We start from the raw sequence: 26240 nt of genomic DNA, 5'->3' as shown, positions 1-26240 counted from the left end.
TGTTTCATATTTATACATATAAATAAAAATATTAAAAAAGTACTATATTTAAAACATGTATTATCTTGTGTATATATACAATCTGTAGATCTCAGTCCAAAGTTCCTGATGAAATAGATTCTATCTAAGAAAACGTGTCGAACATCCACTGAGAATAACATTTAGAGGAATTGTTTTTTTGTAAATTGTTTGTTTTGTAAAATGTTAATAAAATGCATTGAATTTTCTATATAAAAATTACAGTTCTGATGTTTAATTGATGAGCAATGCCTTAATATTGTTATAGTTATACTTGTTTTTTATATTATTAATTTTATCTATCTATATATATATATATATATATATATATATATATATATATATATATATATTGTGACAGGGTCTTGCAGGTGTTGTATGGGGTATATGTAGCACTCAGACTAAGGCATTTTTTATAAAGGGCTTTGTGAAAGCCTGTTTAAGGGACCTGGAAAAAAGGAAGGATGGGTTTCTCTGGCCAATGGATTCACGTCCTGGGTTTTCACCTGTGTCTAAGGTTCACAGGTGTACTATTTAGCAAGCCAGCAAGAAGCTGGAGGAGCTCAATGGGTATAGAGCCCTGCCATGTACAACCAGGCATTTCATGTGAGTGGAACATGTTTCTTTGTTTTTACATAATGACTGCCGCGTATTGTTTCCTGAAAACTGCTGTACTTTGCTGTTAGTCAGACAGGGACTATCAAAGTGAATGTATATGGTTGCTCAGCCGAGCCATTCATATTTGTGTTAATAAACAATCAGGCCGGAGCCTGCTCTAAACTGTATTTTCAAACCTACTGTCTGTTCACTGCTACATTCTGACCCCCCGTTGCTACGAGCGATCCCACAATATCCTGTAGTGACATAGAGGTTGGTGGTAGGAAATACTAGGCGCAGCAGAGGACACAAGGAATTTCATCTTCTATAAAGATTTATTTTAATGGGTTTGCTTGAATACAGCTATGTCCAACCAATTCCTGTCACTTTCACAACATCCCCAAAATTCGCCCCTACCTGTCCCCAGAGATGACCAAACTCCTTGTAAACACACTCTTATCATCTCTCGTCTGGACTACTGTAACCTCCTTCTCTCTGGTATTCCACTAACCGGACTCTCTCCTCTACAATCTATTATGAATGCTGCAGCCAGACTCATCCATCCTTCCCTCCGCTCCTCTTCTGCTGCCTCTCTTTGTAGTTCTCTTCATTGGCTTCCATTTCACTTGAGAATTAAATTCATCTCCTGTGCTTTACCTTCAAATCCCTCCACAGTTTGTGTCCTACTTACATTTGTGACCTGATAGAAAAATACCCCCCTAGCCGTTCTCTTTGCTCCTCCAATGACCTACTTATGACTTCCTCACTCATAACCTCATCACACGCACGGCTCCAAGATTTTTCTAGAACTGCCCCGACTATCTGGAATGGTCTTCCTCGTCCTATTCGGCTTGCTCCTACTTTCTGCACATTTGAAAGAGCACTCAAAACCCATCTTTTCAAACTTGCCTACCCGGCTTCTTCTGTCTCCTAAAACCCTCACTACTTACCCACCATTCCATATGCCCCCCCTATTGTGTTCTGCTTTTGCCATCTCTTAGAGCTTTTCTAGCCAGGGTCCTCTCCTTCTCCAGTCACTGTCTGTATCTGTCTGTCATTTGCAACACCTATTTAATGTACAGTGCTACGTAATATGCTGGTACTGTATAAATACCGTTTATTAATAATATTAATAAAAAGTTGGTAGTGGAAGAGGTAGATATTTATTATCATCAACATTTGATTTTAGTGACAGAGTTGCTTTCATTGTGTTAATGTATTGTTACATTTTAAAAGTTACCACTCACAATCACCAGCTCTATGCAAGTATATGAGTATTCCATGGCAAGCTACTTTCTAGAACAGACTTGAATAGTAGTATTAATAATCAGATAGCACACATTGTACAATGGGGAATGCACTCTCTCCCCTCTTCTATTTACCACTTAAAGCTTGACTTTTACCAAAACTGTAAGGAAAAGTGTAAGGATTAGCGGTGCTACTGAGCAATAAAAAATCTCCCAAATAGAGACACATACATAATCATAAAATGAACAGGAGATTAAAACATTCCATATCCCATTCCAAATGATGGGCACATCTTGGCTTAAAATGAACCAAAAAAACATTATACTTTCCCAGCCGGTATTCTATACTTCCAAAAGTAAAAAATACTTGCACAATGTGGTACTTCCACTACTGGATGTATGAACCCAAGAGAGAAACCATGGCATCCTGCAGGGGTAACAGGTACTCAACCCACCTAAAATGTTGAACAATATCTTAGAATGGGAAGAAGTAAAGCAGCTGCATTTGCAACACAAAGGTCACCAGTATGGTAAGCATGCAACCTTTTAATGGATGTTCTTGACCTTGGGTGCTCTGGGTGTTATTGGGTGTTCTTCGCCCTGCAGTGACAGAATCATATTAATGTGAACCCAGGCAAAGAAAACAAAGCAAAAGGTTCAATTGAAGTCTATTTCTGGGCAGGTGAAAATAATAAAAGTTGTGCCCCCCTCATTTTTTTCTAAGCTGATGAAGAATCTAGTTCATGTTTTATCTAGAGGATGAGTTATCACTTAATAAAATTGTACATTAATCCACAGACCCACACAAACTGAAAATTGGATGGACACTCCTTGGTACACCCTAATTAATGCTGCATTTTGTGTTTCATTTAAAGAAAACATGTACAGAAAAATACATGAAAGCTGCCAACCCCGACCTCCTGAAATTGTGATTTGTTAGGCTCAGGATGAGAGAAATCATTTTGGCGAAACCAATTTTAGCATCAGGTTACAGTTGGACAGACAAAACAGATCCAGAATGGAAAAAAAAATATGTAAAACCTTAGGAGCCATTAAAGATCAATGTAACCTCCACCCAAAAACCTCCCAAAATAACCATTTAGAGGTCAATTTATAAATGATTTACTGACAACTCACCCAGAGCTTATCCAGAGTTCAAACAATTTACTCCACTGGATTAAAAAAAATGTAATTCAACAATTACTCACGATTAATCGATGGCGGTCTAAATAGTAAGTATTTTTAATGTCTAAAAGGTACATTTAAAACTACTTATTTTTTTAAATTTCCCGCCTGGTCCTGTCCTTTAGCCGCACGCTCACACTGCCTGACCGGCAGGCATCTACGTCACCTGCAGATGCCGGGCACAATATCCAGGGGAAGTAGATGTCGGGCATCGCTGGAGTATGACGCAGGCACGTGGGGACCAGGTAAGACTTGAGAAATCCCTGGCAAGTCTACCCGAGTGTGCCTCGGGGTTACTGATTTTGGTAGGGATAATTCAATTCAAGCCACACTCGGGATTACCGCTAGGGAGGTTAATACATTAAGTGAAAAATGTAAATGTCTTAGGCAAAAGCTGGGTGAATCTTGGATGAAAACATTTATATATAGACTCCGTTAGTGCATATCAAGCCAATTTTTATTTCTCGCCATAGTGGGAAGGGTTTGGAATACTGGTCGTGTTTTGTGGTTTCTTGTCTTGCTGACAATGGTTTCACCAAATAAAAAGTGAGGGGAATCTGCAACATTAACACAGACAGAAATAATAATCTGCCAGGGTAAAACAAGTGAATTCTGTGTTACTGTTGAGTTCCCCTCACTTCCTGTCTGGTAAAATATTGTCAGAAGGACAGGAAATTACGTGAAATTTGATATCTGGGGTAAAAACCTTGAGTAGGGACTTGGTATGCAAGGAGTAGCAAAAGCAGAATACTAAAAGTCTAAAAGCAATTTTATTCAGACTTTTGTATCATAAAAGACCCAGCACTTTATTGGGGTTTAAAGGTTTCCCTTCATCAGGGCTTACTGATAAACCATTGGAGGATCATTGAGATCCAGACTGAATGCTCCAGATGAAGGTAAAAACCTGAAAAAGGTTCTAACCCTCCCCCATTAAAATTATATATTTTGTTGGGAATAAGTTATCATCTCTGTTGACTGAAATCTCCTAATTTCAAAATGAGATAAAAATTCTAAATTTGCAAAGTAATGAAGCAAAAGGATCAGCATGGAAGCCAAAAAATGAGCATTTGAAAGAAGTCGGCATTGGCAGTCTCCATAGCTCCTCCACCTTTAAAGTCTCCCTAAAACTGTCCAATGAGAACCCCACATCACAGATATCAAGGTCCTCTTGCAAACATTTGCGGAAAATACGGATTTGTATCTTGTATTTCCCCCCTATCCAGCTGTAAATTGCAGATTGGTTGACCACCGAGAATATCCGCCATTTCTGTGATTTCGCTGCACTTCTGACCCTGCAAGGAAGCAGCTCCATCCTCCAATAATCTATCATTTTCTACTAGCAGGTTCATCCTTTGGAACAAACTGAAGTCCATGTGGAAGGCGTTGTTCCTATCTGGTCTATCAATTGGGACTTCCAGTCTTAGAGATTCTCTGTGAATGTCTAACAATTGGGAAGGGCTGCAGTAGGGGTCCTGGCTCTGGAGGTTCGATTGGGTGATCTGTGGCCGATAGCCAGACATGTGCTCTATGTCATCTGTTGTGGTCTGAAGAGATGGGCCAACCTCAACCATGGTCTCCACCAGATCGTTATCTGTTGTGGTCATTAGTGGGTCGGCTTCGGCCACGTGTTCCAGTCTATATTCTGTTGTGGTCATAAAAAGCTGGCGAGCCTCGGGTGCCCCCCTGTTTACAGGGGCGTATTTAGGCTGTATGGCTTCCTGTACATCTGTGATTTCAGGGTCACTGTATGATGGGTTGAGAAGCAATCCAGAGTCCTCAGGCTTCTCCTGCACAAATATATAATAAATATTATTTCAGAGTGTGACAAGTGTGATATGGATTTCATAATGAGTTTCTAAAAACTTCTTCCTTCAACTGTTCAACATTCAAGTGTTAGGGTCGCTCAGCTATAATTACTATATCCACAGCTCACAGTATATTAGTGTGGTGGTCAGTGGGAAGAATTCCTCTTACATTGCCGGCCAGGGGGAAGAATGTCACTCTTACAGATAGCCAAAAAGATCATTGGTAACTAACCTGAGAGGGACAAATTTGTCATAGCTCAAGGAACCCTTAAGAACCTTTGAAGGAACTGTAGGGTGCCAAGGATCCCTGATTGCAAAACACTGGTGTCTGAACACTAGAGGGCAGCAGAATAGCTGCAATATCTTATAGGAAACCTCCTTGTCCCGTGATTCCTTTCATTGTGTGTCATGGATCAGGGAAGTTACACTTGTAGTCTAAGGCTACGTACACACGTCCAATGGTTTTCGTACGATAATCAGCTAGGGGCCGATATCGGACGAGAATATGGCGTGTGTACAGTGCCTGTCATCCATCGTCCGAACGGCCGTCCTGGCAAGTCCACCGACAATAGATGATGAACGATCTTAATGGAAGCAAAGGGGGAGAGAGTGCAGCAGGGTGCCGCTCCGTCATTCTCCCCTCTCCATAGAGCAGAACAGTGCTGTACATACAGCGCTCATTCATGCATCGTGCAGTCCCTAGTCGCTGGAAAGGATCGTTAAAGATCCTTTCCATTGACAATTATTGCACGCATGTACACAGCCTAAGCTCTCCACAGCACAATGGGGTGGCTACAAATGAAGGCATTCTGAAGGGAGCAAGGAAAGTTTCATTAGACATAAAACAAATGTAAATGTGTTTTTTTTTTTTTTCTTAACTTTTGTTTAATGACATGCATGTTTCTCCATTTGATACCTCTCTGCATAAACAGACAAATACCTGACTTTTTGCTGCTCTGAAATCACAAGCAGTTTTAAATATTTCCTGCTGGACTACAGACCTCATTATATGAAAATAAGGAAAGTTGAGGTGCTCTGTAGTTTACAGGGGAGCATTTGGCAGGGCTGACAACTCTACATAGGAATTTCTTTGCAGCATAGGCAGCATTGTCAGCACACTAAGTAGTCAGATATCACACATCAGGATATACAATTTCTGGCAGTTTTGTACATACCAAATAAAGAAGGTTAAAGCAATTGAATAAAGCGCACTTACCTGTAGGGACTTCACAACCACACTGTTCTTAACATTAGGATATTCTTCACATAGATATTTAGGTAACCAGAACTTTAGTGCAGCTTTTATTCTAAAAGAGAGAATACCAAGTGACATGTTAAAGGTTTGTGATATTCACCAAGAAACACCAAAGCCTCATTCCATTCAAACACAGCAGGTGAATCTTACAGGTGCATGTGTTTTACAATTCAGAGATTGATTCACTACCAGTGAACATTCACCAATTTTAAAAGGGCAATAAATGTATTTTCAATGAACACACATTTCGAGATTTCATTGTTGTCATTTTTTTTGTGTTTTGTATTTTTAGTCATTGGGGATTTGCAAACATTAAGGTGAAAAATCGGAATGTTTGAGTTAAACTATACAGGAGATTTTTTTTATTGCAGAATCTGCAGTAACACATACTTACCTGACTTTTTTGGAAGCTGTTGTACATGCATAGCTTAGTGTATGATGCTGAGTATCCTTGTATTTTCTCTGGCTGCCAGGAAGTATTAATATTACAAAGTATTTTATAGCACCAACATATTACACAGTGCTGTACAAAGTCCATAGTCATGACACTAGCTGTTCCTCAAAGTTCCACAATGTCCCTACCATAGCCATATGTCATTATTACAGTCTAAGGCCAATTTTGGGGGAAGCCAATTAACCTAACTGCATGTTTTTGGAATGTGGGAGGAAACCCACACAAACATGGGAGGACCTGCAAACTCCATGCAGATAGTGTCCTGGCCAAGATTTGAACCTGGGACCCAGCACTGCAAAGGCCAGAGTGCTAACCACTGAGCCACCATGCCTCCCAATATAAATATAAAGTTTCATCATTTCAGAAAACTGTTTGAAGGTGGCCGCCCCGAGGAAGGAGCCAAGAACAGGTGTGTGTAATTTAAAAAGTTGTGATCAGGCAAGTAAGGATATTTTATTGCAGAAGGGACATTACCTGTATCTTCTGCAATAAAAGACCCATCTGGTCACAACTAGGCAATGTTTTCCATATTCAAGACGTAGATTGAAGTCAATGGGAAAAACAAAAATAAAGTTTATCCATAGTCATTGGGACACCAATGAGATCCAGATGAGGGTTCCAACCCTTTCTTGGCTCTATCCACAGGTAAGAAAATAAAATGTTTGGGCTATAAAAACATTTACATGTAACATTGGGCGATTTACCAGGGGTAAAGCAACCTGCAAACTTTTTACATTTGGGATTCTTATGAAAAATGTACTTTGAAATAGTTTGTGGTGCAGATAATAAATCTTAAATGTAAAAAATAAATAAAAAAAAAAGTGAATTGATGAGAGATAACAAGAGTTTCAGCATTACCAATACAATTTTATAAGCACCAAATTTAACTGACTTGCCCAGGAAATAGCTAGAAGTGTGAAAATGCTGTGGGTGAACAAATTCTGAGGAATTGCATTTTATTGCTTTTGGTAAAGCTGTGGTTTGGCTTGTGCCAGCCATTAAACAAATAAAATATATTTGGCGCAGGAAATCTCCGCTGATTCCTTAATTTGGAGTAGGTGGTCCTGGGGTCGAGCTGTATGGAACATAACTTCATGAGGCTGAAGGTCATGTCTAGAAATGACTGTATGATGTGTTGTTCCCCTGCTCCACAGCACATTGTAACAAAAAATTTAAGTGTGCCCAAAAAGTGAGCTGAGTACAAAGAAATGGTCACCAGTATGAAAGCTACCTCCAGGCATAAGAATGCTCAGTTTATTATACTCTGCAGGTAATGTAGTGTACATGCTTGGAAGGACTACAGGTGACACAGGCTGTAATGATGCATGATGGTTCAGACGTGCACATAGCTGGCATGTCTGATGGCTCTGGCCTTATTATTATTACACAGTATTTATATAGCGCCATCATATTACACAGCGCTGTACAAAGTCCATAGTCGTGTCACTAACTGTTCCTCAAAAGAGCTCACAATCTAATGTCCCTACCATAGGTATATATGTAGTCTAAGGTCAGTTTTTTTAAGGAGAAGTCAATTAACCCCACTGCATGTTTTTTGGGATGTGGGAGGAAACCCACACAAACACGGGGAGAAGCTGCAATCCCCATGCAGATAATGTCCTGGCTGGGACCTAGAGCTGCACAGGCCGGAGTGCTAACCCCTGAGCCATCGTACACATGTGTACCTAACTGGCATACTTAATGGTTTGGGCATGCACATGTGCACCTAACTGGCATGCATGATGGTTCAGGCGTGCACATGTGCATCTAACCAGCACAAGGTAGCCTATTTAAACTTAGTCTCATTCCTGCTGCCTTAATAACTGGTTTTCAGCTCTGTAGTATCCTAACCTGACCTATGTTTTGGATTACGTATGGTGACCCGGATTGCACCCTGACTTTGCACTTTGGATTACCCTTCCTTTATGTATTACTGTTGACAACCATGGCTTGTTCCTGCACCTCCCCTGTCTCCTCCCTGTCCCTTTCTGCCTGTGACCTGACCTGTTTCTGATCTGATTTCTGTATCTTGTCTACCAACATGCTACCGACCTTGGCTTAGTTCCTGACCTCCTTCTACCAGCACTCATCTCTTCCTGGTCCCAGCACTTCCTATCATCAAAATCAGGATCACTGGGACCAGATTGGCCAGAGCAATTACCCTCGTCAGGTACACAGGGATGTAGTAGAGGGCTAGATAAGAGTGGGATAGGGGATTGCAATGTATATGGTGTATATGTGTTCCTGGTAGGGACACCAAAATGGTCCTGACCAGTGTTGCCCGTGGACTCCCTGCAGCTGATCTTTTCCCCCAAATACTGTCTTATTCTGCAATGTGACACTATATAGAGATAGCCATACTGAAAGAGGTAAGACTGCACTTTCATGTTAAAGTTTCCCCCAATGAATGGAAGGGAGATATTCAGTAGGCAGCTAGAGAGGTGCAGGAATATCACAATAATTGGAGTGGGTGCAGGGAGATCCTTGCATTGCAGGCTCCTCCATTTAATTAGCAGTACCTGACTGCTACTTACCCTCCTATGCAAGTGGTAGAGATTTACTTAATATTTCACACACTGCTTGTGCATTTTGACCTAGTTTTTGTTAAATAAATAATGATACGTTATCATCATCTAATAAGACAATGGGCCTGATTTATGAAAGCTCCCCAAGGCTGGAGGGAATACACTTTCAAAAGTGGATCTGGGTGATCCAGAAAAAATGGAATGGGTTTTTAAAAATGATTTGCTAGCAAAAGTTTTGAATCCTGGACCAGATCCATTCCAGGTTTGCTGGATCACCCAGCTTCACTTCTGAAAGTGTATTCTCTCCAGCCTTGGAGAGCTTTCATAAATCAGGGCCAATATGTCAATGGGTTGTTGTTCATCTGAGGTTGTATTTACAGAATTGATGATTTTTTATTACGCCCTGGTACTCAAAACCTTGGAACTGCAAGAAGGTGCACTTTTCACTTTTCTTTTTCTCATGACTGTAAATGTTGTCAAAGCTTTAGAGTCACCAAAACCACAAAATTTCCATTGTCTGCATTTTATGCATATGATGTGATGAGAACTATCTTCCAAAACATGGGACACCCAACAAGAATAGCGGGCAGAGTCAGGTCAATGAGAAGAATCAAGGGACATTTTTACATCAGGCAGGGTGATAGGGCTAAAACAAACAAGGTGACACCCTAGATTTCAGGGTGAGTGGATATGGCTGCAACACTTACTAATGTTGGCAAGTTTGGTGTCAACACTAAAATGCACAATTGGTGGCTACTGGCCAATAAATCTACATGTTGTTCCTCATATTCATGGCTTTGGGTGACACCCACACCTCACCCCCATATACACAGGGAACCCAACAAGCTTTAAATGATGGAGTTTGGATCCCCATCTACAAATAGGGATCCTGCTGTTTCTTTTACATTGGTTTATAGAATGATCTTACATTTGAAGAGTCCAATTTGATCTTTAAAGGGTCTGTCATTGAATTAACAAAACAATAGTCCCTGATTTTGGTACGTTTTAAAAACTCGGCTTGCTAAAAAATATTCCACATCCACTACCATTGGGTGAGTCATATGATTGGTCCTCCCCTACAGACTGCTGTGGTTCCTTCCACCAGCCCCTACGTCATTACGGTGCCCTAAAGTGGCGTAGGAGCAATGGACGGAACCACAGCGTTCAGAGGGGAGATCAAGAATTTGGCACATCCACAAGTAATGGATGTAGTAAATGTATCAATTTACCATTCATTCCTCCAAGAGGGCAAACATCAAAAGTGTGGCATAATATTGACTTTGTAAGAAGACTTGCTTACAGTCCATCTGTCCAGCCCTGGCTTTTGGAGTGACCAGATTCCCCTAAATTTTCAGGGACTGTTTTAAAAGGGCTTCCTTAGTCTAAATCACTAGTTATGGCCCTAATTGTGTTTCTTGAAGCTGCCTGCGAAAACATTGTCTCTGACAGTGCACACCAGAACAAATCATTAGGGGTCTGCATGCATTTATTTTGTCATAGTGGGTGCCACCATGCATATTATTCCTTTATACCCGCAGACCTCCTGTGCATCCAGAACCATTGGTTTATAGAGCAGATGTAGCAAATCATTACAGAACTATAGACTGGATAGTGATGTTTGTTGGCCATCATCAGTGCTGGCCATGGAAGCCTGCCTTCTAAAATATTTATGCATCATTGCACAAATGATAGGTTTTCTGGATTTCACCTAGGGGAGGAATGGGTCTCTTTGATGAGTTAATGTTCTTCCCACGTTCTGTACTTTCTTCTGACGTCTTTATAAAACCTCAAGTCAAACCATAGACTGTTTTCTACGAATCTGCAATTTCTGCTTGCTTGGTGCTGCTGCTGCAGAATGGTGCCAGCCTGCCCTCTGCTGGACAAATTGCTAACTGTCCATCCACTGCATAAAAAGTCCAACTTCAATTTGTTTTGCCTTTTGGTCTCATAAAGTTACCCCGAGGAATTGTTTCCATTTCAGATTTTATAAATATATAAGTAAAGTGAGGCAGTCATATTAACTCGTTACATATCAGAGTCCTGTTCCTGCTTAGTACTGTTGCACAGTGAATGTGCTTGTTTGTTCACTTATCTCACTGCACATCCACCAGACTATCACTTTGTGATTGAGGTCTCTAATCACATGAATTGCCCACAGTGCCTCTTGAATCCCAAGATCTAGGCTGTTTTGGCATATTCGTTGCTGCCATGTGTCCTTTTGATTCATGCAGAAGCGTGAAATTTAACAACAGGTCCACTTAAAAGGCAACCTCAACTTATTTTATCATTTTGGATAGAGAGTCATTACATGTCCTGTTTTTATATGTTGTCTCTGTCTGGTGGGATTGGATATTTTCTATACATTCCATCTATTGGGATGTCCCCAATGGAAGATTTTACCCTCATCCCCTGTTGCAGTGACAACAGCAAACATTCTAAATTTCCTATCACTGGACAATGGTATTACACTAAATGTCATGTGATCACCCAGAGCCAGTCAGGACAATGTAATCCAGGCTGGAGAATTCCTTCCCATTGCAGGTTATGAGTAGCTTGGTAAGCAGGTATGTTGATTGCTCTCAGTCTCAATCATTTTGTCCAGCTGGACACATTTAGTTATAGGCTGTACATGTTTATGGGACAGGTCCACTTAAAAACTACCATAAAAAAAAAAAATTGCTATTCCTACCTTTTCCTGATCACTGATAAAGCCAAAATGAGTGTGGTCAATGTGATGCCACCAAAACATGCACCCAGCAGAGGTCCAAAATAGTTCTGCAAACTGTTTTCTAAGGATAAGAACATTGTGTTAAGGTCTAGCATGAAAGAGATGTAAAGTCACAGTTGTAACATTATGAATTACTAGAGAGATGCAAAAACATAATCATACAGGAGAAATATATAATTTATTAAATGTGTTCTTACTTTGCGAAAGTTTGTATGGTTACTCTGTGTAGAGGCTGTTGGTGGTTTTCACTATTTTTGACTGAACACTAGAGGGCAGCAAAGCAGCTGCAATGTCACTGCATGTCATGGATGTGATATGTTTGTACAATAGGGTGGCTAAAATTAAAGACATCCTGGATGCAGCATGATTTGTAGCCACAGACATTGTGGCTTTTTGAATTTCGTGTTGTTGAGGAGGTCAGGAATGGACATAGTATGCCATTGCATGAGGGTCCCAGACACTCTTCAGGCTACAGGGTCCCTAAATCAGTCCTGCACAGGGATTCAGGGATTTTGTGCATAATATAATTGGATTGTATGTGAAATCATTTCTTCTATATGACATCCAGAAACATCTGTTTAAAGTTGCTCCTTGGCCCCGTGTGTTGTTGTTTTTTTTTTTTTTTTTTTTGACTATATGATGTTTTATTAAGCCTTTGAGACATGGCAATAATGTTTGTATTCAATCAGCAAGAAATCTATAATTTTCAGTGCAAATATTGCTATTTTCTCAAGGCTGCAGGAAAACTTTGATCCTAATTTAGGGGCCACAGAAGCAACATAGAGATCAACTCACAATAAGAACCCTGGGAACCAATGTTTTTGGCTTGGCAAAGTTCACCAAACTCCTTAAAATAATTACCATTGGCCTTACCTGGTTCAATGAAAGCGCAGGAGTCAGAAGGTCCCTCGCCAGCCTTGGTTGATGCCGATATGCAAACCAAATAAGACTGATCCCGTTTATACTCATTGAATATAAAGTGTCTTGTATCTGAATCTATCATTCCACAAAAGAAACAGGAAACAGATCATTTTTTTAAACAAAATTCTTTAACATCAATTTGAACAATTCTTTAACATGTTAAATTTAAAATACAATTCTTAAACGAAATTCTAGTAAAATGTAGTGATAATAAATCAGTATGTGTTTTTCTAGCATGAGAATAAAAACCCAGCATGTGACAATGCAAGTATATTTGTAGGCTGATATGCAATTCAATATCACTGGCTGCAAATAAAATTTGCATTATCTACCCAGAAAAACTCAGCTAAATACTGATAGATTGTAAGCTCTTCGGGAGAGGGTCCTATCCTCCTCCTGTGTCACTGTCTGTATCTGTCTGTCATTTGCAATCCCTATTTATTGTACAGCGCTGCATAATATGTTGGCGCTATATAAATCCTGTTTATTAATGATAATAATAATAATAATAGTAAATAGGATATTGGCTTCTGGACAGACTTGGACTATAGGGTGTGTATGTCCTTCTTTACTGTTGTGGGATGATGAGTATGTAGGCTCCCTTGGGAAATGACCTGATCTGAATGACACTGTGACCTCTGCACTGACATTCATCATGGTTGTAGGGGACACAGATACAGAATGATTGCTATGCTTTCAATACACACTGCCATCTTGTGGACATTTTACAGATTGCACAAATAGCACAGAAAATTAATAATTTACTGCAAAAAAATCAATGTTTTACAGAATGCACACAACTCTCTATATCACTTCCAATTCATAGCATAGCCTGCAATGTCTTGTCACGGATGATATATATATATATATATATATATATATATATATATATATATACTATAAATTTTGGGTTGGGAAAATACTCTACTACTTTAAAAAGTGCAATTGAGTTATTGTGCGAATATTTGTTCAGTGATATGTCACTTACTAAATTTGTACAGCACACCGCTTGACTGTTCTGTCACATACAGTGTGTATGTAGTGATAAATCCTCGCCGCTTACACGTGGGAACTTCGGACCACTGTATTAGTAGTGCATTCAGTGAGACCTTCCCTGCCGTTATAGAATCCGGTCCACTTAGAGGTTCTGCATGAGAAATAAATGGTGATTTTAAAATACACTGTTATAGTTTAGTATGGAGTTATAAAGGGCTATATGGAGGCACAGAATGTGAGAGATTATTGGAATGAGACAGAGGTATGGGGGGTCCCCATATGGAGGCAATGGATATGGAACAATATATGGAGGCACAGGATGTGAGAGATCATTGGAATGAAGCAGAGGTATGGAGGATCATCATATGGAGACACTGGATAGAGAACAATATATGGAGGCACAGGATATAACAGATTTTTATTTGGAGGCACAGGATGTGAGAAATCATTGCAATGAGGCAGAGGTATGGGGGGTCCCCATATGGAGGCAATGGATATGGAACAATATATGGAGGCACAGGATGTGAGAGATCATTGGAATGAGGCAGAGGTATGGAGGATCCTCATATGGAGGCACAGGCACAGGATATAAGAGATCTTTATATGGAGGCACAGGATGTGAGAGATCATTGAAAAGAGGCACAGGGTCTTCGTATGGAGGCACAGGATATGGCAAATCATTGAAAGGAGGCAGATGATGTGACGGATCTTTATATGGAGAAACAGATTATAAAACAGTATATGAGGGCACAGGATTGGACAGTACATAACTTGGAAGTGCATCATAAGAGGAGGCTCTAGACACAGAATTAGACAGATAGGATGGAGGGACAGCTTATTTCACAGTGATGCATGAAGACAAAATCTTATAGCCTTATGTGGAGGTACAGCATATAACAGATCATATTACAGAAGGACACCACAAGATAAATAGGTATATTGAAACACATTATATGATGAATATTTATATAGAGACACAGGACATGAAAGAAGAGTAAATGCAGGCACAAGATCAGACAGAGCACACTTTGGAGGCATGGGATAAAAAAGTCACTAATGGGACAAAGAATAGGACCGAAGGGTGTATGGAGGTTTATCATATCAGAGCACAGTATGGATGTACAGTATATGCAAGTCACAATATACAGAAACAGTGCATGTTACATATGCATACAAAGCCATGTCTAAATATGGACTTGTGGAGGCACAATATATTACAGGAGGGTACATGGAAGCAGAAGAGATTGGATAGCAATATTTAAGAGACAGGTGGTACTATAGGGTACAGTATATAGAGGCACACAATATTACAGCAATGTATATGACAAAAGATAGCAGAGCACTATATGCATGCATAGGACAGTAAAGCAATATATTAAAAAATAGGTCTTTAAAAAGTGGAAGGTATCTGAGCTACTCATAACATGTGTGCTGTATAAAATGGACAATGGCAGGAAGAATCTGATTGCTTTTAGAAAATTTCAGGTTGATTGATAAAAAAAACCATAGGGATAAGGAGAAGAAACTCACCGAATTCCACCATGCTGGGCCGACTAACCCCAGAACTGTAAACTGCATACAGCAATATTGACACATGTTCTTCCCCTGACATTGTACCTGAAAGATAATGAGTCCAATAAGCAAACACAATCAGGTCACTGAATGAGCTGTTACCTAAGTCTGGGGGCCTAAGTAATATTTAATACAGAAATCTCCTTTAGAGAGCAGCAGCCTTCTCTCCTTTCTATGGTGGTGACATGAAGGTTGCAAGAAATTGTGTGAAAACAAGAACTAAAAAGCATTACACAAGTCTTTGGCCCCTTTTACTTTTGAAGAGAAAAGCTGAATGGTTACCTGTTCCCCAAAGCATGCAGGTTTAGCAAACCATATTGCAAGTCAATGAATTTGGATATGTTGTCTCTGCATTAGCATTGGCAGTGTGCTTCTTCCTCCAGAGATGGAAAAACAACCACATGTCCAAAAGTGACATGCTGCTTCCAGAAACCATTATGCAAGCCCACTGCAAACACATGCACAAACTGATTCCCAACCACTCTTTGGTTGCATGGTTGTACAACGCTGAAGTCAATCACAAGTCTGAGCCTAAAACTGACAAAATTAAAGACAAATGGAACCATTGGAGATGACTTTGTCTAGTGGCCCCTGTATGGAATTACAAAGTCTTTTATAAGTCTGACCAAAAATACAAAATAGTGTGTGTTCTGAATCCCAAAGGATTATATTATTGCAGTAGCTTGGAGTTCAATCTTGTAGAGATAAACTGCACCTCCTGTAAAAAATCGGAAGGCTTCTCCCTATTCTTGTTTCAGGTGACAACTATAAAGTTTTGTATTTCCCTTCACTATCTGTCATGCTGAACAAAGTCAAATAGCTGAGTGTATCACCCCAGCAAATATAAATCAGACAGGTGCTATAACCCTTCAACTATCCAAAATGGAGGTTTTGAAGATAAGATTTAAGAGTTATTTTTTATTGATCATTGGCAGAAGGGTGTTTAGTAGAAGATGGGTCCCATTGCACTATACTAGGAAGAATGGTAACTACATCAGTGGTCATTGGGTAAAATTTCATCCTTACAGATGTTTAAAAAGATCAATTTTGTCAGGTTACTGATTTTAGAAAAGAAATTGCTTATTTCTCAATGAACCCCTAACAACCTTTAGAATATTAAGCCTGCAATAAAAGAAACCAAAACGTGAAAACGCAATAGTTTGATTTCCCCACTAGGTGGCACAACTCATTAGTGTAGATTTTTTTAATTAAAGATAATGCTATAATGGAAATTCTTGTAAAAAAAATGCTTACCATTAAAGGAAAAATGTGTTCTATCCTTTAGGAGTTTCAGCCATGACACATTTCTGGGTTTCCCATCACAAGTGTCAGGATTCCACTGAAGCACATACCAGAGAAATGGCTGCCCTGTGCTGTGCGGGCTCTGCCAGTGAAGTTGCATTGGCCCAGGTGTAGCAGTCAGATTAAGTGGTGGAGGTAAGTCTAATAAAATAGAATACATAAGAGAATGTTAATCGAAGTGGTAATATTAATACCATTATTCTTCAAGTAATCAATAAAAAGGGAAGCACTTTGAAAAATCATTTGCAATAAAAGCATCAAGACCCATTTGCAATAATGTGCCGCTTTGAAACATATATGAGATGTGCATTGACATCACAATATTGCATTCTGTGTAATGCCCTGCTCATCAGCATACAAAAGGCAAAATAAACAGATTTTTTTTAAAAACACAAAAACTTTCAATTTTATATTTAACGGACCAAAAAGCTGTGTGTTGTTGTGTTTTACATTATTATTATTATTATTATTATTAAACAGGATTTATATAGCGCCAACATATTACGCAGCGTTGTACATTAAATAGGGATTGCAAATGACAGACTAATACAGACAGTGATACAGGAGGAGAGGACCCTGCCCCGAAGAGCTTACAATCTAGTAGAACATGCATCAAAAAAGCAATCCACAGAAACAGAGAATCTGATTGGCTGTAGAAGCCACCAAAGGCAGTTGTTTTAGACACTTCAGGCTGTACTTATAAATTTTTGTCCCATTAATATAGCTGTATTTTATTGCACAGCCATTCGAATCCCTGTGCAGTGCTTATTTAAATGCATATTGAAACTGAAATTTATTCTGCCACCTAGTGGCCAATTATCAAAAAGCACATCAGTCACAAAAGTAAATGTTAGAATGTGTTATTCTAACAAATAATTGCATGAATCTCAGCCAAAAAGTTTTTAAATAAACCCCTATAACTCATTCTTGTATGACCAGTGACCATGGATGCTTAGAATGTCGAATCAAATCCAGTTTCAATATGCATTAGTTAATATGACCACCTAAATAATTCATACATAATATTTTTTAGTAGCACAATAAAAATCCAACAAATAAATTGTTACTTGCAGAAAATAGACAAAATGTCAAAAAAAACAAACAATCAAAGCATGTTTTTTTAAAGATAAGCTTAAATTATATTTAACTTCTTTTGCATTGTGTTAGATATAGGTAATATTTCTAACACTACATTTCTTTGCCTATGCACAGCAAGTGCACAAAGAGAAAGGGGCGCAGTGCCATCTGCAGGGTGGAGAGGTATGAGCCAGTATGAGTTCACCAGAGAACTCTAGCCAGTATGAGTTCACCATGATTGGCAATTACAGTGATCACATGATCAGGGACAGCACTGATTGGTTCCCAGTTGTTAGTACGGGGGAGTGAGGTTTCAGAATTAAAAGCATGCTAGTACAAAAAATTGAATATCTAATAAAATTCTCCCAGCATGGGCAACTGTTTGTGGTTGTAAGATTGAAGACTTGATAGTTATTGAAAACTTAAAAAAAGGCTTCTTACCAGACTCTTCTTGGATGGGTACATAACTTTCCGGGGAGGTCCCATAGGCATTGTAGGCAGAGACAAATATCATCTTGACCCGTTTTGGGACAAGCGTGACACACTGTACCTCCTTTGAACCACAAGTCCTAAGAGTTTTCATGTTTTTGTTATCCAAGTGAAATACTTTATATCCTGAGATTGTTCTATGTGGAAATTCATCATGATCTGTCTGTGATAATAGAGGATGAAATTAGTGATAACAGACAAAAATGACCCAATTTTTTCACAGAAATCATAGAAATTTAATGCAATGTAAGATGTGTAAGTAAGCTTTTCAACTATGTTGGTTTATATGGTTGCTGTTCAGCTTCAGGTCTGTGCCAAATTCAGCAAAAACATTGGGCATTCAGCTCACAGAGAATAAATCTGAACAATGCCAATGTTTGCTGATTGGATTCTACACCTAGGAAAGAAATGTTGTATATTGTGTTTGTCATCATCTGATAGCTGGATTGACTGAGCCATGTGCACTATACCTGTAACTGTCCTATAATTGTCTAAGGCCATACGCTATATCAGTCAATTAGATATTGTAATTATAGATAATAAACAAAAACCAGGAATACAAGAAATGACATCTTTTCAATAAATTAGGTGATTAACAGTACAATTATCTTTCAAAGGGGGAAAACACCTAAATTAGTTGAGAAACCAACTGATAGCCAGACAGAGGTTTCCTACATAATAGTATGAAGTATAAGTAGTAGCTCAGGCGTGAGGAAGAAAGGGCTGTCTCAAACCCGATGCGTTCCGCCCATCGGGCTTCCTCAGGGGATTATGAGAAGCAAGCAACAGCTTAAATGTTACATTTTGGCTGTTGCTTGTTTCCCGTAATTTAACATTTTACGTGTTGCTTGCTTCTTATGATCCCCTGAGGAAGCCCAATGGGCGAAACACGTTGGGTATGAAACACCCCACTCCTCACACTTGAGCAACTACTTAGGCTTCAAACTATTATGTAAGAAATCTCTGCTATCAAGTGATTTCTCAACCAATTAAGTGTTTTTTCCTCTTTAAAGGATAATTTTATTGTTAGCCACCTAACCTCTTTTTTTGTTTCAATATCTAGCTGGGGTTCGGAGTAAAGAAAATTTTTCAGACCAGCCACACACTCTTCCAATTTACATTACCACACAGATATTGGGGACGTTGCTTTAAACAATAACCTGACATCCAAACACAAGGCCGGTCCCTACCTTTATTAGAATTGTCACTTCTTGGGTCCCATTGGGATATTCTGGCCCCAGAATGCGCCACACATTAGGAGTGCCCTCAGGAGCTGTACAGAAAAAAGAAAAAATGATGATTAGAAAAATGATAAGATGAATATCTTTATATGATTTATAACATAAATATTGCTGTATAGGGAGGGGTTGGCTTTACTTTTTTGTGTTTATATATGTTTACATTTTTGTGTGTATTTAAAATCTTGGTTTTATAAATATACATTATGAATACAAATATACCAATACAATATATATCACAGCAAGTTCAGGTGTTTCTAATGAAGGATACTGTAAATGTTAAACCATACATTTATATATTGTACACAGTGTCTGGTCAAGGTTCTTCACACCTATGGCAAAAAGAGCAACCCCCCACCACCTCCAGCACACACATACAAATTAGATTAGGTAATTTTATTTAAAAATAAAGTCTAATGCAGCCGCCACATTCTCTGGTAATGGCAAAATATATTATTTTTGCTTTTGGGTTTAAATATTCTTTATAGCATATGACATAATATACAGTTAGGTCCATAAATATTTGGGACAACTTTTTTCTAATTTTGGTTCTGAACATTACCACAATGAATTTTAAATGAAACAACTCAGATGCAGTTGAACTGCAAACTTTCAGCTTTAATTCAGTTGAACAAAAGGATTGAACAAAAGGGTTGCATACAAATGTGAGGAACTAAAGCCTTTTATTACACAATCACTTCGTTTCAGGGGCTCAAAAGTAATTGGACAATTGACTATTTCATGGACTGGTGTGGGCAATTCCTTCATTATGTCATTATCAATTAAAAATTAGAAAAAAGATGTCAAAATATTTATGGACCTTACTGTAGGAAGGAAGGAGTGACACCGCTACATACCCGATGGTGGGACCTGGTGGGGGGCACTCCAGTTACTCCAGTAACTATTTCCAATCTGTTCTTTGCATCGGACACGCAGGAAATCTGCAGTCTGGGTTTTATTGATCGCAAAACTGTTGTTTATGTAGACTTCTTGTCCAATCTGGAAAAAAAAAACACAAATAAACCACAATTTTCTACAAATTGGGGCTGTCACAAAAGAAACACAAAAGCTGTCAGTGACAACTTTCAGAGGGGAGTAGGGAACAACTTAGAGATGTCCCAAGGAATCACTTCACTTACTGAAAAGCATAGCTGAAAATTATTACAAACTGTTTTTGGTGGGGGTATAGGGTAGCTAAATTTATTTCACTTTTTTGCATTCAGTTTTTACTTGCATGCTGTCATTTTTTTCTTCTTTTCTTAACTTTTTTTATTGTCTTAATAATGAGAGTAACAAGAGTTGTTTTATGCACCATAACAGATCAAGGATAGAAAAAGGGGCTTTTCTAACCCACGGGAGTCATTTAAAACCCACTGCACCCTTAAAATGGTTGTTGGCTCCACCACAAGTCATCATTGTCTCATAGTAGTTTTAATAGCATCCAATTCCTTTTCTTATATTTCAATGTAGTGCATAATAATGGAAACATCTGTTAATCCTGCCAGTGACTTATTTGATGTTAGTTGTGGCAATAATCTGCAGGTCCATCCGCCCTTTGCAAAGTTGCCCCCTGCACCTTATGAACCTGCTGTGGATCATCCATGTCTATGGCTTACTCTGTCCTGATCAGAATGGCCCAAGAGGTGGGCAGAACCAGCCTGGCATTGGACGGGACCAGTATGCCCTTCTTTGAATTCCCGGGCCAGGAGGAAACTACTGTCAATTAAACACTCAGACCTATCAGGCTCCCAGGTGCAGGCCACCTGATGCATATTTGCATCGCAGTAGCAGATGGACTAAAATACAAATAATCTGGCATGTAAAACAGCTTCCATGTATGTAATATTAATATGTATTTATATGGTGCCTACATATTGCATACAAAGCCAAAATTAGGGGAATTTCTATACAGGGCCCAGATCAAAAGAGCTTGAATTTTGGAACGTTGGAGCTTTTAGATATAAGGAGGGGGGCCCAGAAACTTTACCTAGCATGGGACCCAGACATTTCTTATGACAGCCCTAATTACATATATACATAATCTATGGACATGTCCAAGGAGCTCACAATCTAAAGTCCCCACCAGTGTATTTATCTGCTGTCCATGAAATACAACAATTCATCATAAAAGACCAAAAACAAAAAGAATATTCACATCAAAAATAACTTTCGAGCAAACACTGCAAAAAGACTTCCTTCATATTCGTTATCATGTCTTTTAAACTGCTTTGATCCTCCTGCCAATACCCACATCAGCCTGACATCAGATAAATTTCTCTATTATTCTCCTGACGTTCACAAGATGTGGTGGTGCGAGGAGTTCCGCAGGAAGAAGACGACCGCTCTCATCTCTGCAAGGTTTGGTGTTCTCATATATAGATGGTGCAGGAGGGGAGGTTCAACATCTGGGAATAGCTGAAGCTTATCGTGGTATGCGGTCTACAATAACGGCTTAGAGGGTGCAGGTGACTCTTTTGGGGAAAAAATGTTTCACCCAAATAATACATTGGATTAAACTAGAAAACATATAAATCAGGAGTAATAATTGATTCACACGTTTCTTCAAATAAACACTATGTGTAAACCTTGTGAAGTTGAGTAAGGTGGGTGAATATTGGAATCCTGAAAAGACGCCTTAATTGCAACCTGGCCAATGCTGAAAAAGTTCACCAGTAACTCCACCAGCCCGGCCACCTGGTGAAATACCCCATAGCCCCTAGTACCAGGGAGAAAATGACATTCCCCCTGCTTTTCTCACAATGCAGAATTTTTACCCCAGCAAATCTGAAGGCTTTTAGTAGGGGAGAATTAAATCAGGAGTTTTTGTTTAAACAAAAGTTATATCATTTCCCCTAAATCCTTTTGCTTAGAACTACCCATCACATGTTGGGAAGGCAATATTTGTCACCACCATTTTTCAAAACTAATTTTTGATTGGGATGTTTATACAAAACTTTGTCAATCTCCAAAGTAGCTTTTTGTGTTCACCACTGTTGCAAGTGGCAAACAATCTCTGGCAAACTAAAGAGTGGTGATCAGGCCAATCCCTATTGTATAAATATGGTGATCACTATGAGGGATTATGGACCCTAGAAAGGGAGGATTTAAAAAAAAACAGGATTTTCTCGGTATCAAAAAAAAAGTTTTTTTTTCCCCTAAAACTAATAAAGTTTATTGATACATCTTTAAATAGATAGATTCATAATATACTAGAATATTATAAGATCACCCTTCCAGAGTAATGCTACCAAACAATAATGCTGAAATTACTGTTCACTGGGTTTCAAAGGGAACAGAATCAAGTTAGTCCCTCAACGCGTTTCACAGAGCCGGTGTGCTTCTTCAGGAGAACTTTGTAATAAAAGTTAGTTCGAAATCATGGATCTATAAAAATATATTCACAAATATATATGTGTATTTATATATACATGACATGGCAAAAGGGGTCATCTTGGAGGGAAGATATATTTCTCCTCATTTCCTCTCATATGGGAGAGATTAACCAGCAACAGGTCTGCTGGCATTCGAGACCTGGGTTTTGCATGTCACTCAGAAGTGTTCTGATCCAGGCCACAGTTTGGTTTTGTCTGGCCAATCATTTCTGCACAGCTGTGAGCAGTAGGTAATAAGGGAAGGAGAGGAAGGAAGCATGCTCTGACCTGGGGCACAGGGAAGCTGCCTGGGAGAGCCATTGTTGTACTACATGTGAGTAAAGTTTGCTGGAATGTTTGTGTTGAGTTGGCTGGGTTAGCCACCAACTAGTAGAGAGGAATCTGCCTGCTGTTTAATTAGTGCCTACTGGCTAGGATTCATTTTGGTTTGTTTTATCTTATGCAACCTTTTAATTAAACTGACTGCGGGTAAGTTTCAACCTTAACTACTGTCTCTAGTGTGCTTCATACACCTCTCCTGCAGTCTGAGAGTACCTTTTACCCAAGGAAAAGTGATCCCACAAGGGCGGTATACCACAAATTGTAAATATATATATAAGTTGAGAATTATATCTTTGTGTATATGAAACGCATATTAAATTTATGAATTTTTTTGGAAACCCTCCCTTTCTAGAGTCCCTTACTCCTTTTCTCATGCATTACATTTTGGGATGTGATAACTTTCTTATAGCTATGTTTGGGGTCCCTTTCCTAATTCATAAATGGTAATCACTAACTTTCAACAAGTGCTGATCCTGCGACATAGTTTTCATCTTTTAAACAGATTGTCTCTTTATAGATGTATTGAACTGAAAAATGTAATAGATTGGGCATAACATGACAGGCAGCAAATACAGAGAATGTGCGTACATGAACATAATTCTACATACCGCCTTCCATGATGGGTCTTTAAGAGTTTTATATTGCACGTCACAGTAGCTCCGTCTCTCCCATGTCAGGTTTCTCCAGGAAATGGATATCTTAAAAGTTGATTGCAGAAGCTGAATGTCACTGATTACAGGTGTGATGGGAATCACTGAAATAATATCGTATGTATGAAAACAATAAATGGCACAACTCCAATTGAAGAAATATTTACATGTAAATTGTTTTACCTGCAACAATATATATTATTCACAACAGCATCCATGCATCTCAATTTGTAAATCTTAAATGCTGCAGCTTCCTGTATCCATTCCCAGCACCCAGCAATGGCTACATATAATGTTTTATTTGGTAAAGCTCAATTAGTTTTTTTTATCATTTTTTATTTATCTGTGCTCTTCCCTGTACTGTAATATGCTTAAAGTTCAATCCATGCATGCTAAAGAATACAGCCTGTACACACCACAGGCTGCTGACATCATTGAGACTATAGCCTATTTGTTTTATAAGAAACCGGTGAAATCACTGGCAATGCAGCCTATCCAGTTGCTAGATATTGGCGATATTGCCAAGCCACTCACTACAGGCTGGTGACATCACTGAGAATGCGCCAATCCACTCACTACAGGCTGGTGACATCACTGAGAATGCAACCAATCCACTCACTACAGGCTGGTGACATCACTGAGAATGCAACCAATCCATTTACTACAGGCTGGTGACATCACTGCGAATACAACCAATCCACTCACTACAGGCTGGTGACATCACTGAGAATCACAGAGAGTTTTGCCTATTTTTTTCACTAGAGACCATTAACAAAACTGACAATGCAGCCTTTCTATTTGCCAGATATTGGTGATATTGCCAATCCACTCAGTACAGGCTGTGACATCACTGACAATACAGCCTATGCAATTGCTAGATATTAGTGACATCGCTTAGACAGAAGCCAATTCATTTACTGGAACCTGGTGCAGCCTATCCATTGGCTAGTGATAAGTAACGTTTATTATAACAGAGAAAATTTGCAGTATATATCCACCTACAGAATGAGTGATGGGGTAGGTGGGGGCATTTACAAACCTAATGCTTGACCTATATGCCTAGACCATGCAATGTCACTGCTGGTAGGGACATTAGATTGTAAGCTCTTCTGCACAGGGACAGATATGACACATCATATACAATGGGCCTGGTTTATTAAAGCTCTCCAAGGCTGGAGATAATACACTTCCATATGTGAAGCTGGGTGATCCAGCAAACCTAGAATGGATCTGGTCAAGGATTGAAAACGTTTGCTAACAAGTAGCTAATGACTTTTAGGAAATCCATTCCAGGTTTGCTGGATTACCCAGCTGCACTGATGAAGTGTATCGTCTCCAGCATTGGGGAGCTTTAATAAATCAGGCCCAATGTGTAAAGTGTTTGCAGAACACAGCTCAGCTATATGAAGTTTTGCAACAAACAATATTATACCCTTAGTATTTGATAAGTGACTACTACATGGAGTATGTATGAAATTGACACATTTGTACCTATATCTGACAAGCGGATCAGCATGACGTCTGATACAGAGGAATTCAGCTGGTTCCTTGCTGTGATCTGAATATGAAATGTTTTGTCCTGGGTTCGGTTCACCGGGATCTGCACAGAGTTGCCCCTCTTCTCTTCTATGTATGATTCCCCAGTCTGTAAACTGAAACACAACCAATCTGAATATAAAGCAAAGTACACACTTTTAAAAGCTGTATTGACTTGCAAATAAACCTACAGCACAAATGTAAATAAATACACCCATAGTCTGTAATTTTAATATGTTTCAATGTTTTAAAACGTTTAAAAGGAGAAGAACATACAATCACATGGACTCAATCTGTTTATCCTTTTTCCCCCTTTTTTACAGGTTAAAGTATTTTGTGTTAAAAAAACAGCTTGTCTTTGACCACTGTTACATAGTTACATAGGAGGTTAGGTTGAAAAAAGACATAAATCCATCAAGTTCAACCACTAGGGAAATAAACATATCCCAGATATAAAACCCTTTAGGACATTGTTGGTCCAGAGGAAGGCAAAAAAACCCTGGTACAATTTGCTTTAACAGGGAAAAAAAAATTCCTCCCTGATTTCATGAGGCAATTGGATGTTCCCTGGATCAACAGTCTCCGTTATTTTTACTTTAAATCCTTAATCCCCAGTTATATTCTGTGCTTCTAGAAATCATCCAGCTTTTTCTTAAAGCAATCTATAGTAGTTGCTGAAACTACTTACTGAGGGAGCTGATTCCACATTTTCACAGACCTTACAGTGAAGAATCTCTTCCTTATCCGGAGCTTAAACTTCTTTTCCTCCAGGCGCAGAGAATGCCCTCTTGTTCTTTGTAATGATCTCAAAGTGCATAATCAGGAAGAGAGATCTCTATATGGACCATTTATATATTTATACAGGGTGATCATATCCCCCCTTATATGTCTCTTCTCAAGGGAGAATAGATTCAGTTCATCTAATCTCTCCT

The 26240-nt window shown here is 39.0% G+C and overlaps 1 protein-coding gene across 2 annotated transcripts in view; it reads right to left on the bottom strand.

The window, feature by feature from the left end:
• Positions 1-1759: 1759 nt before the first annotated feature.
• IL23R (interleukin 23 receptor) overlaps positions 1760-26240 on the bottom strand; it is a 41196-nt gene continuing 16715 nt past the window's right edge. For both annotated transcript variants that reach the window (XM_072419439.1, XM_072419440.1), the window contains exons 5-16: positions 25264-25424; positions 23731-23876; positions 20267-20408; positions 19362-19444; positions 18124-18334; positions 16558-16746; positions 15262-15348; positions 13724-13882; positions 12688-12810; positions 11776-11875; positions 6069-6159; positions 1760-4834 (exon numbers count right to left, since the gene is read on the bottom strand). In XM_072419439.1, the coding sequence (XP_072275540.1) occupies positions 4205-4834; positions 6069-6159; positions 11776-11875; positions 12688-12810; positions 13724-13882; positions 15262-15348; positions 16558-16746; positions 18124-18334; positions 19362-19444; positions 20267-20408; positions 23731-23876; positions 25264-25424 (2122 nt within the window). In that variant the 3' untranslated portion in view covers positions 1760-4204. The remainder of the gene's footprint in view (positions 4835-6068; positions 6160-11775; positions 11876-12687; positions 12811-13723; positions 13883-15261; positions 15349-16557; positions 16747-18123; positions 18335-19361; positions 19445-20266; positions 20409-23730; positions 23877-25263; positions 25425-26240) is intronic.

Source organism: Pyxicephalus adspersus, chromosome 8, assembly GCF_032062135.1.
Source record: "Pyxicephalus adspersus chromosome 8, UCB_Pads_2.0, whole genome shotgun sequence".
NCBI classification, from domain to species: Eukaryota; Metazoa; Chordata; class Amphibia; order Anura; family Pyxicephalidae; genus Pyxicephalus; species Pyxicephalus adspersus.
This window is presented reverse-complemented; position numbering and strand designations above follow the sequence as displayed.